We start from the raw sequence: 11,372 nt of genomic DNA, 5'->3' as shown, positions 1-11,372 counted from the left end.
AGAGGGTGTTGGCTGGTAAACCTGCCGGTGCTTGAACAAGATCAACTGGTTTGTGCAATTTCACAGCCTGCCTTAACCCCCTGCATGTGTCTCAGGTCAGAGCTGGTGGCTCCTAGGAGAAGGGCAGCAAGAGCTTCTGCTCCCCAGGGAGATGCCAAAAGGACAACCCAGGCAGGGTCTGGGGACATGAGACGGTGTTGAACGTGGAAGTAGACCACTGCTTTCTGAAACCTTTGCCAGAGGCATCACAGGGTGGAACAAGTGGCAGCCCTTGTGGGTTAAGACCAAATAGGTGTCCTTCAGTGACTGGGTGAGCAGGACCTGTCTTACAGGATGACTGGTGGGGAAGCAAGCCACAAAGAGCAACGCAAGGACCCAAGCTTACCAGATGCCTCCAGGCATTGGAAAGCTGCCCCCAGCATCCATCCAACTTCTCCTTGCTGGGCAGACAGAAAGGGGCACCTGTGTGGCCAGGAGGATCAGGCCAGGACAATCCCGACCACCCTACTTGTTGGTGTTGACAAGAGACCCATGCTGAGACTCTCATGACACTTGTGGCTCTCTCCCGCCTCCTTCAGAGCCCTTCACAATCCTGCACTGCTCCCCTGGGGACGTCAGGATTTCAGCTGATGCAGCAGCAGCTCAGCTTCTCCTCAGGCTGGCCAGCTCAGACTTGCTCTTCCAGGAGCCTGTGAGCCCTGTGGCAAAAGCCTGTTTGAGATCCTTTTATTTAGGGATGTGTTCGTCTGTCAGCCAAGAAATGATCTGCTGACTGGGCATGGGGTCGAGTCTGCTGTGCAGCCTTGCCAGCTTCAGTTACCGTTTCCCACCAAAATGGCACACAATAAAAGAGATTGTGTCCTCCCACAGAGCAATGATGGCCTCATGGCAGTGCTGATGTGCATTGAGGACTTTGGCGCCAGCCCAGTGGTCCCAGCAAGGGACATCAGACCAGACTGAACAGCTGGGGAGGAACAAGGTGGCAGGCTTTGGGGTGTCATGCAGCCTGTCACAGCAGCGGTGGTGGGAAGAGGCCCTGGGATCTGCGGTGCAGCCCCAGCTCAGGGCAGCTGTGGCCCCATCTAGGTGAGACACGACCATCTGACTGCCTGGCAGCATCTGGGTAAAAGCATTCATGGAAAACAGCATCAGTGCATAGAAAATTCACCCCAGGCTGCTAATTAGTGCATTCATGATTTCTGGTCTGCCCTGTGTTTCCCAGGTTCCCAGGTTCCCGCCCAGCACACCCCACTGGGAGCAGAGGCAGGGGACACAACGTGTCTGGCTAAGCCAAGGCATCCCCAGCTCCTGGCTGAGGGGCTCTGCCTGGGGTCGCTGGTCCCCTCTATGGCTCCTGCCACTGGGGAAGGATTTGGAGTTTATTTATTTATTTATTTATATACACCTTCTGGGTCTAGCCACACGCCACGTGTCTCATCTACAAACATGTCCTGCTGTTGGGAGCTGCTTTATTTTCATTTCAGCGAGGATTTGGGTCACGGCTTTGTTTCAGGGTTTTAAAAGAGAAAAAAAAAATGTTTACGCACAACAAAGGAGACCAAGCAATCAAGGAAAAGCCCTTCTGTACTTATGGCAAAATACCAAGTGAAGCTGCATTTTTTTGCTTTGGGCAAGTTGTTTCTGCAGAACTTGAAAAAGAATACTTTTTTTAGAAAGACATGTTTAAACAGGATTAACTTAAGCAAGACTTTGTACTACAGAAAGATGCTTAGAGAATTTCTTAAAGATAGAAAAGCAAACAATTGCCTAATCTGATAATCTGATCATCTGATAAAATTTACAAGTAATTTTTTTCAGAAGAGAAAAAACTATTTACTGGAAACAGATTGTCTCAAAAGAACTGAAAAATCTGATTAGGTAAAGAGCATTATCTCAAAGGACAATTTTACAGAAAGCTGCTTGGAATGAGGCAGAAGCAGAAGCAACATATTTAGGAAGAAAACGGGGGGTGGGGTGGGTGGGTGGGTGTGAGGGAGAAGAATTAAATCATTAATTATTTACTGCAACCAACGTGGCTTTGTGATATACCAGGAAACTATAATGAATGCAAGCTTTTCTTCTTAAATAACTCAAATAACTTTCATTAAATTTTCATTTCTGCTTTCTGACTTTGTTCTTCAGAGAAGAAAGGCTTAGGACAGGACCTATGAAGGAAGCAGCAGAGGGACAAACACAGAGCATCACTGTGCTATGGCCATCTTGTGCTCCTGTGTTTTTCACTAGAAGTCACTCTGCAAAGCTTCTCACTGAAGGATGCTGCAGATGCCAAAAGTTTACAGGGACCGATAAAGCAAGTGGGCAAAGACTTGCAATATCCATCATGGAGCACTCAGTAGTATCACAGGATGGGAGATTGTTTGCAGGAAGAGTCCCAGGCAACTTTCTGTGCTCTGCTAGAGGCATGTTATAGGGTAAGATGAGCATTTCAGCTGCCATAAGCGTAGCATCCTACAGGAGTCAGCAAGGCCAGCACAAGGACCTCCAGCATCAGAGAGGAATCACTGTCATTCACTTCTATCAAGCAAATTCTAGTAACAAATTCTGTTATAAAAAATAACCCACAACAGCATTTGGAAAGATTGTTCTCCACCCAAAATTATTTCCTGTGTTCCTCCCCCATGTCTCATCCATCTACTTTGCCTTTCATGGCTACTTCTAGGTGATGCAGATCTTCCAGGAAATTTTAAAGGAAGCATGGCTGACTGAAAATTCGGCAGTATCCCAGTGTGTGACTGAGTAATTTCTATTTGAAATGCTACTTTGCCTCACAACTAGATTCTTCTTCCCTGAAACAAGCTGATTCTTCTGATGGTCACATCATTAAGACATCAAGGTTTTCTGATGAGCCTCAGAATTTTGGCTGGCAGAAACAAGGATGTTTTTATATAATAACTGTTCTTTCATGAGGCTAAAAAAAAAAAGCTGACAACACACCATGGAACCTCTGAGATCACCACCTTCTCTGTAAATGCCATGGTGCAACAGATAGAGTGTGTGCAGTGTGTGGGGCAACACGTTCGGTTGTTCTACAAATGCGTGTTGAACTGGAGAAAGAAATGAGACCTCCTGACCGCTCAGGGTAAATGAAATGGTCAGGTCTGCAAGTGCAAACAAAAGTCATCCAGATCACACCCATTCCAAAAGGGGCTGGCTGCAACAAAAGTCAGAAAGAAATTTTCAAGCCCCCCTACAAGGGAACTACAACCTTCTTCAAGGAGCTTTCTGCACACAACAGACCCTCTTCTCTCTTGTTCAGAGGAAACCCATGCAAAGACCTACAATCCATCAGGAGAGATGCTGTACGGGGGGCAATCAGCTCTGCTGAAGGGTGATGTCTTTCTGCACTGAAGGTTTAAAAACATTTCCCATACTACAGCACAGGAAAAATAGCTATTAGTAATTAAACAACTGCTAGTCAATGTGACAACGGCAGCTAGAGACCATCCTGATGCCACATGGAATGAGCAGCCTTCTTTCTCGTGGCAGAAAGCAGATGGGCCTGTTTAATAACTCCCTGACCTGTTTTCTTTTGGTCCACATGCCTCTGTTAGTTTAAAATATTGCTAAAAATGTGAAAACCAGTCATCATTATGTTTAACATTGAAGTTTAAGCCACCTCTTCTTCAGTTTATAAATAAAGGTCAATGTACTGAGCTGGGTTTTAGAGAGCAGATTTTGTTTCATGTGAACTTAGGTATAACAGTTCAGCCTCTATTTTCCACTTACGTAGGGAGCCTGGGATGAAGAAACACCTTCTCATACGCTTTCCCATGCAAAGAAATGCGCTGCAGTTTTGTTCAGAGCAAATGCTCAGAACCTGGCAGTATTCAACACAATTTGTCCCAAGCCTACAAAGACAGAAATATGTAAATGATTTATGTCTTAAAGTAGCCAGACTTCATCTTATTTCTTTGTGAAGTACGGATATTGATAATGATATTCAGCCAAACATAAAATGAACCCTCTGTGGTTGGCAGCTACCTGCACACCCAGTTTGCTGCATAAACGATGACAGACAAGGGATGATTTTTGCAGCGCTGCTTGGTCACATGTATACACACTGGATTTGAAGAAAGCACTTGAGTCAGAAAATATGCAACACAAAATGAATTACTCGGCTTTATTACCAAAACATCTCACATAAACCATAAGAGATAGGCACTGTGTACATCTCTAAGCTCCTTTTATATTCGGATTTTGCACATTGCATATCAGAATCACACGCTGGACTGTCTGTCTTGTAATTACATTTCAGGATTTCTTTCTTTCTCGATTCTTCCCTCTTGGCTTCTCAGTTGTTGAAAGAAAAAACCCTACCCACATTAAAAATGGGATTAATTACCATTTTTATCGATTTTCACAAAAGTACTCTATTGCCTCTAAGGAGATGTTTTTGTGCTGTTGGTTTTTCACCACAGACCTGTTAGATCTCTTCCTGATCCACGTTGGTAGTTTTCAAGGTCCAGGGGTAAGAGCGCCAGCTCGGAGACAGCGGTAGTGAATTCTGTGTCTGATGGAGCCAGGAATCACCTGAGCTACAAGGGGGTCCAGGCCCCCAGGTCGCAGGGGAACTGCAGGCACTACAATGCTGACTACATGGGAAAGGCTATGCAGGAGCCATCGTGTCTCAGAGAACACATCACTGAGATATCAATTTCAGTGAAACATCTAAAAACCCAGTTTCCTCATCTATGTTTCCTGTACTTTGCAAATAAACGTGGCTGATGAAGGGGGGAAAAAACCCACAAAAACAAACAAACAAACAAAAACAGAAAAAAAGAAAAGAAAAAAGAGAGAAAAAAAAGAGGGGAAAAAAAGGGGGGGAGAGCAGGGAGGAGAAGAAAGGAAACAAAGTGCCAGTCAGGAGTAACATAAAGGCTCCTCTCCTCACCCTGTCACTGCTCTAGTTAAAAGCAGAACATTTTAATCAACTACATTCAGGCGGTCCAAATAACGACCAATTCCAAAATCATTCACAGACAGCACTAATTTTACAAGAGACAAGGGCAAGATACGTAACAAATCAAATCAGCAGCTTTATGGATGCCTCTTCATTATGTCGACAATTTCCTGGTACAAAACCTCAGTTGCATCAAGTCCCAGCAGGAAATCCAGGTGGTTCCACTGGGGAATCACCTTATGGTGGACCAGGTTCTTAACCAGGGGGAGCAGGAGGGCAACGTCCCGGGGATCAGCCAGGCAGTCCACGCCACCGCTCCATATGGCCGTCGGCACTTTCATGTTCTTCACGTCATAGCGTGGTGGACCCACCTGAAGAGACAGGAAACCAGGGTTCCACAAAGGAGAGAGACTGCTGCCACGCAATAAAATACACACTGTGCAAGAGCAATTGCTATTCTTTGGGAATTAAGGAAAAAAACCACCAACCTGGAAAGGCTTTCTTCCAGAAAGAAATCTTACTAAAAGATGCGGTGTAACTTTATGTGCTACAATTTAATGAGTAAATTTAAATTAATTAGTAAATTAGTTCTGCCCTGCTAGAAGTTCTGGTTCTGATACTACAGACTATTTGATCAACTTTGATAAGCAGGCAAAAATTTAGCTGCCCTGATCTAATGCTGGTGGATCATCCTTCAAGCAGGAGGCTGGAGGTCAGACCTCTAGAGGTCCCTTCCAGCCAGCTCTGCTGCGGTTTGAGGTTACACTTCATGCAAGCACTAGCCTTTCCTTCAGCTTCTTAACAGCAGGAAAGTGTTCAGAAGCAAGTTCTTGAAAATAAGACACACGTGGAAGGCTGTTTTAGCTCAACACCATGAGGACTCGCCATCAGGTGATTTGTCAGCATTGTATCTTCTTACCTCCAGCATAACTATTCCAGTTAAGAAACATGTCACTTTCTGAACAACTTCATTTTTCTGGCTTGAGGAAGAAAGCAGCTTTTTTCCTGTGCCTCTGGTACTCTTCTTGCTATAGAACAAGAATTGCCTGAGCTCCCAAGGGATGCAGAGTTCACTGCTCACCATTCACCCTGGCAGTCTGGGTGGCAGAAGGGCTTAGCACCTTGCTTTCCATAATGGCTAGACAATTTACGATGAGCGTGCAGATTGCAGTTTTATAGGTTTCAGATAGTAACTGGTCACACAGTCATTATTGTTGCTTTTCTATGGCAGATTATGGATTCTTAACAAAAATGCTGGATAAGTGAAAAGCATCTAATACTTTATTCCATTCAGAAGGTATTTGTAAAATATTTAGAATAGATTATACTGTTACAGATTTAGAATAGAAAATACTGTTGTTCCAAGTGGAAGTCCTGCTGACTTGCTACTTGCATGCCCAGATTGTGAAGAGAGGACAATACATTTAGAAGAATTGCACCAGGCACGAATAGAAACAGAATGTGCAAGTAAAAAGGAAGACCACGACCTCGGCCATTTGAAGCAGCTTACCTGTCTATAGCGAAGACTGTTATACATGCTCCCACCATCATAAGCTCTCAGTGCACCACTTTGAACTCCCTGCAGCAAATTCAGACATGCAATGGTCTACATGAAATCATAGCACTGTGTGTGGGGGGCATAATCAGTTTAAAAGATGAAACTGAAAAGTTTATAAAATAATACAATATTATAAATGGGATAAACAATAATATTATAAATAGGGTAAATGAACAGAGATTACTTTTATATGGGTTTTGGCTAACATCAGGATGGGAGGAAATTAAAATGGTCTAGAAAATGGGATTGTAACTCAAAATATTCCTTGTAGACTGAAGAAGTGGCCTGAAACGATGTGATCAAAGATGTGTTGGTTGGAAGGAGCCTCTGAACATCTCCCATCTAACTGGAGCAGGACTATCAGCAATACAAGGTCAGGGTGGCCATAGCTTGACCCTGCCAGGACTTGAGCCCCCCTAGGATGGAGACCCCCCACCTGTACAACCTGTCCCATGGCTGCTCTCCATTCCAAGGGAAGGATTCCTCACCTCCAACCTGATCCACCTGGGCTGTAATTTGTGCTTACTGCTCCTAGTTTTGGTCTTTGTCACCACTCATCAGATAAGCTGAAGTCCAGTAAAGAATCTCATAAAAAATTATACATAGAAAAGAAAAACTGTTGGACATACACAGAATGAGGACTAATGCTGCTGAGCCACAGCACTTCAGAAAATGGACTGTGTGTTCTTGCTACAAACCCCACAAAATTATTTTGGGGTGTCTAAGCCGGAGTGCCACACCAGGAAGAAGCTGTGCTCTGCATACAGCCTGAGGCACACACTTCAGAGAAGATGCATGAAATGGTGAGGGTCCAGCAGGGATCATGAAGAGGCCATTTGAATCCATGATCTACAAAGAAATGTGCAAACATCCAGGTACCTTTAACCTAGGGCAGAGAGAACGAGGGCAGCATAGCACAATTTCGGTGTTGGAGGGGCTCTGGTAGCGACTGTTCTCCATGCCCACAACAGGAAGAAGGAGAAATAATCAGCTTAATTAATAACACATGTAATTGGATGCTGTCCAGGAGAATCTCTGCTACAATCTGACTGCTAACCGCACTCGGGCTGTGGGACAAGACTGGAACTAGTCTGAAATAAGACCCCTGAAATGTGCCTGCTGTTGATGCAGGGTCCTCAGCTCCAAATGTTTCTCTCTGCAGATCCACTCCTTTGGGGCCACTCTACTTGATGATGTACAGGCAGCTCAAGAAGCTGCTGAGCGTTTTATGAAGGGGTGAAAACAAAACCAACAAAGATACCACTGATGTGTTGCAGCAACCATCACAAGAGACTGACCACGAAGGACCATTAAAATGCTCCATACTCTCTTTTGCATGGGAAAGTAGCTGGGAAGGTTTACCTGCAACCAGTGGATTACATTTTGTACTGAAGTCCCTGCTGGGGAGTGTGCTGCGTACACATCTACTCGGCTCTAGAAGGAAACGAGAGCATTTCACAAGGGGTTTCACCTAGCTCCATAAAACAGGGCAGCCAAGACTTTGTCCTTCGGAAGGACACCGAGGGGCCTCTGCAGATTTATTGCTACGTACCATATTTACATTACTCCAGTTAAATCCAAAGAGCATAGACAAGACGCTCTTGCAGGTCTTTGAGCAGGCACAGAATTTGGAAAGGACCAGCTCACCCAAGGCAGTGTGCGGTAGGAACTCTTTGGTGCCAAACATCTCCTGTAAAATTACAAATGTATTCATAAAATACAAAGACTGGTCATGCTTTTCCTCAAAGCACCACCACTTCATAGCTTCTACTGCACCTCCACACTGACGTATGGGGTTGCCCACAAGTGGACACTTCCCTGCACCTCGTTAAATGCTCCTGTTCTATGGTTTTTACATGCATGAACTCTTTACATTCATTGTACTCTTAGGATAAATGGTAGGGCTCATTTCACAGTCTCCACAATGGTTTTATTCCTCAATGTTCTGACACCTGCTGTGTGCACGCCTGCCCATACCACTAGTTCTCTTGGCTCTAATTCTGCCAGAATATTTTGGGAAGTAAACTGAGGACAGGACAGAAAGACTCTGGACTGAGTTGTGTGATTCCCTTCATTATATGAAAACAGATGGAACACGGAGTTCCTCTCTGCAAATGATTTGAAATAGGCTGTGTAGGTAATTTCCAATCTCTGTGAAAAACTACATTCATTTTGGCTACGCAAAATATAGTCTGGACCAACATACCTTAAGCCCATACTCAGAAAAGAATGCGAGCTTTTTAAATGGACTTTGAACAAATATAACTGTGGCCACAGGTGCTAAAGCAAAGTACATCTTGATTTTCTGAGCCAGCTGAGGCATAGTGGAAAAGGCTATAAAAGCTGAAAAAAAAAAAACCAAAGAAGAAAAAAAGTCTTACTCTTTCTAAACATTCATGAATACAGTTTAACTTCAGTAAGAACTAACTGTTTTACAAATCCCAAAGATAATGTAGACATCCTATACTGTCATCAAGATCACTCAAAAAGACCCACTTACCTATAGTGGTTCCTTGTGAATGACCAATATAATATAACTGCTTCTGTCCTGTTTTCTGTTCAATAAAATTTATAGTTGCTGGGAGGTCATATTTAGCCATTTCATCAAAGCTGCAGGAGAAAGAGTAGTCATCTTAATGAGAGGCATAGCATCTACATATGAACAACCATCACCAACAAACCGCAAAACCAGTGGAGAGGGCAGGACAACCCTAAAAGCTTCTTCATCATACTGAGTGTGTTCTTGGGTAAGCACATGGGTTTTGAACTAGAGCAGCAGCATCTTTTGAGGACAAGTCAATTGTTTCCGAGATCTACAAACTACCCATTTACCTGAAAGCCCAGAATTCCTCCCATTTGGGAGACAGGACCAGATGTCGCTTGGACCAAGTGTTCCCTCTGCTGTTGCCTATCCAAACGTCATAGCCAGCATCTGCGAGAATGAAGCCCAGGCTGTTGTTGGCCAAATTGGTAACCCATATGCTGCCTTCTCCAAATAAACCGTGTTGCAGAAATGTGACAGGCCTTGGACCTGGAAGACAGGCATTGTGATGACTTTATTTTTTTTTTTTTTAATGCTGTCTGTCATCATTTGAGATGGTTTATGGATTCTCTTTGTCGTTAATTATGGCAGCCAAAGTGTATGGAGGTTTGTGTCAGTGTCGGGTAGGTCCATTCCTTGATTTCGGTAGAACAGATTTGCTATGCAGCAGACACAGTGGGTGCACCATATCTCAGAGCCCTTTACCCTTTACCCAACAGCCCTTCCCACCTCCTCTGCAGATGACTGATAATTAAAAAAATGAACACCTAGAGTTGAGGGACAGTATAAAAAAACCCCAAAGTCTTCCCATGCCCCCTATTTTCTCCAATCCCTGAAGAATCCTGGAAGGTCTTCCTCACCCCAGACATGTCCCAGCAAGATGTGCTTGTGTGTTCTTTGCTGGAGTGACAAATTTCACCAGGAGGCAGAATAATTTTTTTTCGTCTGGCCTACTGTTACTTTGGCCATGCTCTTGGGGCTAGGAGGGAAGCGTTTGAACACCTGGAGATGGGGAAGAGAATCAAACCCTTGTCTCCCACACCCTGTGGCAGGTCCCTCATTACTATCTTAAACATATACAATATGTAATGTGATATGACTATTTCAGAAACATCTCACAGCATTTGCTTTTTTCTGCAAGGACACTGTCCGTCAGGTATTTTCCAAGTCACAAGCAGAGCAGTACCTACGCTCTGGACCTCAGCAGGTTTTTGGCAGAGAGGCTTTGCTGATAGACTTAGCAGTACTTGGGCAGCTCTTCAGGAAAACATGGAGGTGCCTAGAGATGTGGTAGGATAAGATGCACCTTTTAATGGATCTAGAACCTCCCAGTTGTCACACCTCACAGGACAAGAGGGTCCCCTGGAAGCTCCTCAAGGAGTACCGAGCTGGTCTGCTGACCCACCACATGGCTGCAGGACCACATTTTAGAAGCCAGGCTCCCAGAGAAAATCTAAGGTGTGCCTGAGGCACCAGCGGCTGGGATGGATGGGCTGCTTCTCATTGCTAGGACTGCAGCCTGCCAGGTATGTGGGGCATCACCCACACTCAGGTCTCCAGGAAGGGTGAGAAAACAGGACTGAAAGGGACCAGCCTTCCCTATAAGTTCTTATTGATTAAAACAGAGGCTACAGATACCAAGTCATGGAGAATCTTGAAAACCCTCTTGCACAAGCCTTGGTATCCCAGTCAGAAGACAACAGCATAAGGTGTGGGTTTCCTGTATGACACAGATACTGATTTTACCTTGGCTTCCAGCATTTTTTCTCCCATAAGGAATTCTGTTTAGCTGAAGGATATAGCCATCTTCTGTCAGCACATCATACTCCTCACTGGGGTATCCCCAGAAGGAGACCATTTCACTCTGCAAGAAGAAAAAGGCAAAGGATAATGCTTTCAAGACTCCATGATGCTTGTCTTCAAGGTAATCTGTAAATGTAGTATTTGATACCGGATGTTTCCCAGATACTTCCTGCCTCCACTCCAATGCCATCATACTTACAATGTTCATCCGTGCTTCTGGATTCTTAGAATATGGAAAATTAAAGAGGCATCGCCCAGATACCATCCCATGGACCACGGATGTCAAAGCTAGAGCCAGCCACATCCTCGCTTTGCCTGGAACAACACATCCACAGTGTCAGTGCCATCAGAAGCAGGGAGACTTGAACCAGATCCACACCTACAGGTTTTGATTTCATACCACTTAGATGCTCTCTTGATGTCCAGAGAGAAACACTGCTCGCTGATCAAAGCCCAGGAGACACAGCAGCACATGGGGAAGAACAACCTGTGCTTTCGCTGTAAGCTAACAATGGGTGATTTTCAGCAGCGAAAGGAGAGACGTGGGC

At 44.6% G+C, this 11,372-nt stretch overlaps 1 protein-coding gene across 1 annotated transcript; it reads right to left on the bottom strand.

Moving 5' to 3' along the window:
* Positions 1–5,058: 5,058 nt before the first annotated feature.
* On the bottom strand, positions 5,059–11,128 carry LOC101911999 (lipase member K-like). The gene is made up of 9 exons (XM_055818559.1): positions 11,024–11,128; positions 10,768–10,885; positions 9,312–9,411; positions 8,980–9,089; positions 8,686–8,822; positions 8,032–8,169; positions 7,842–7,913; positions 6,432–6,500; positions 5,059–5,292 (listed from the first exon to the last, which is right to left on the bottom strand). The coding sequence occupies exons 1-9, from the start codon at positions 11,126–11,128 to the stop codon at positions 5,059–5,061; spliced, it is 1,083 nt and encodes a 360-aa protein (XP_055674534.1).
* Between the last annotated feature and the right edge of the window lie 244 nt (positions 11,129–11,372).

The sequence above is a fragment of the Falco peregrinus genome, chromosome 1 (genome assembly GCF_023634155.1).
Source record: "Falco peregrinus isolate bFalPer1 chromosome 1, bFalPer1.pri, whole genome shotgun sequence".
NCBI classification, from domain to species: Eukaryota; Metazoa; Chordata; class Aves; order Falconiformes; family Falconidae; genus Falco; species Falco peregrinus.
The sequence above is the reverse complement of the archived record's forward strand: the minus strand, read 5'-3'. Positions and strand labels throughout refer to the sequence as shown.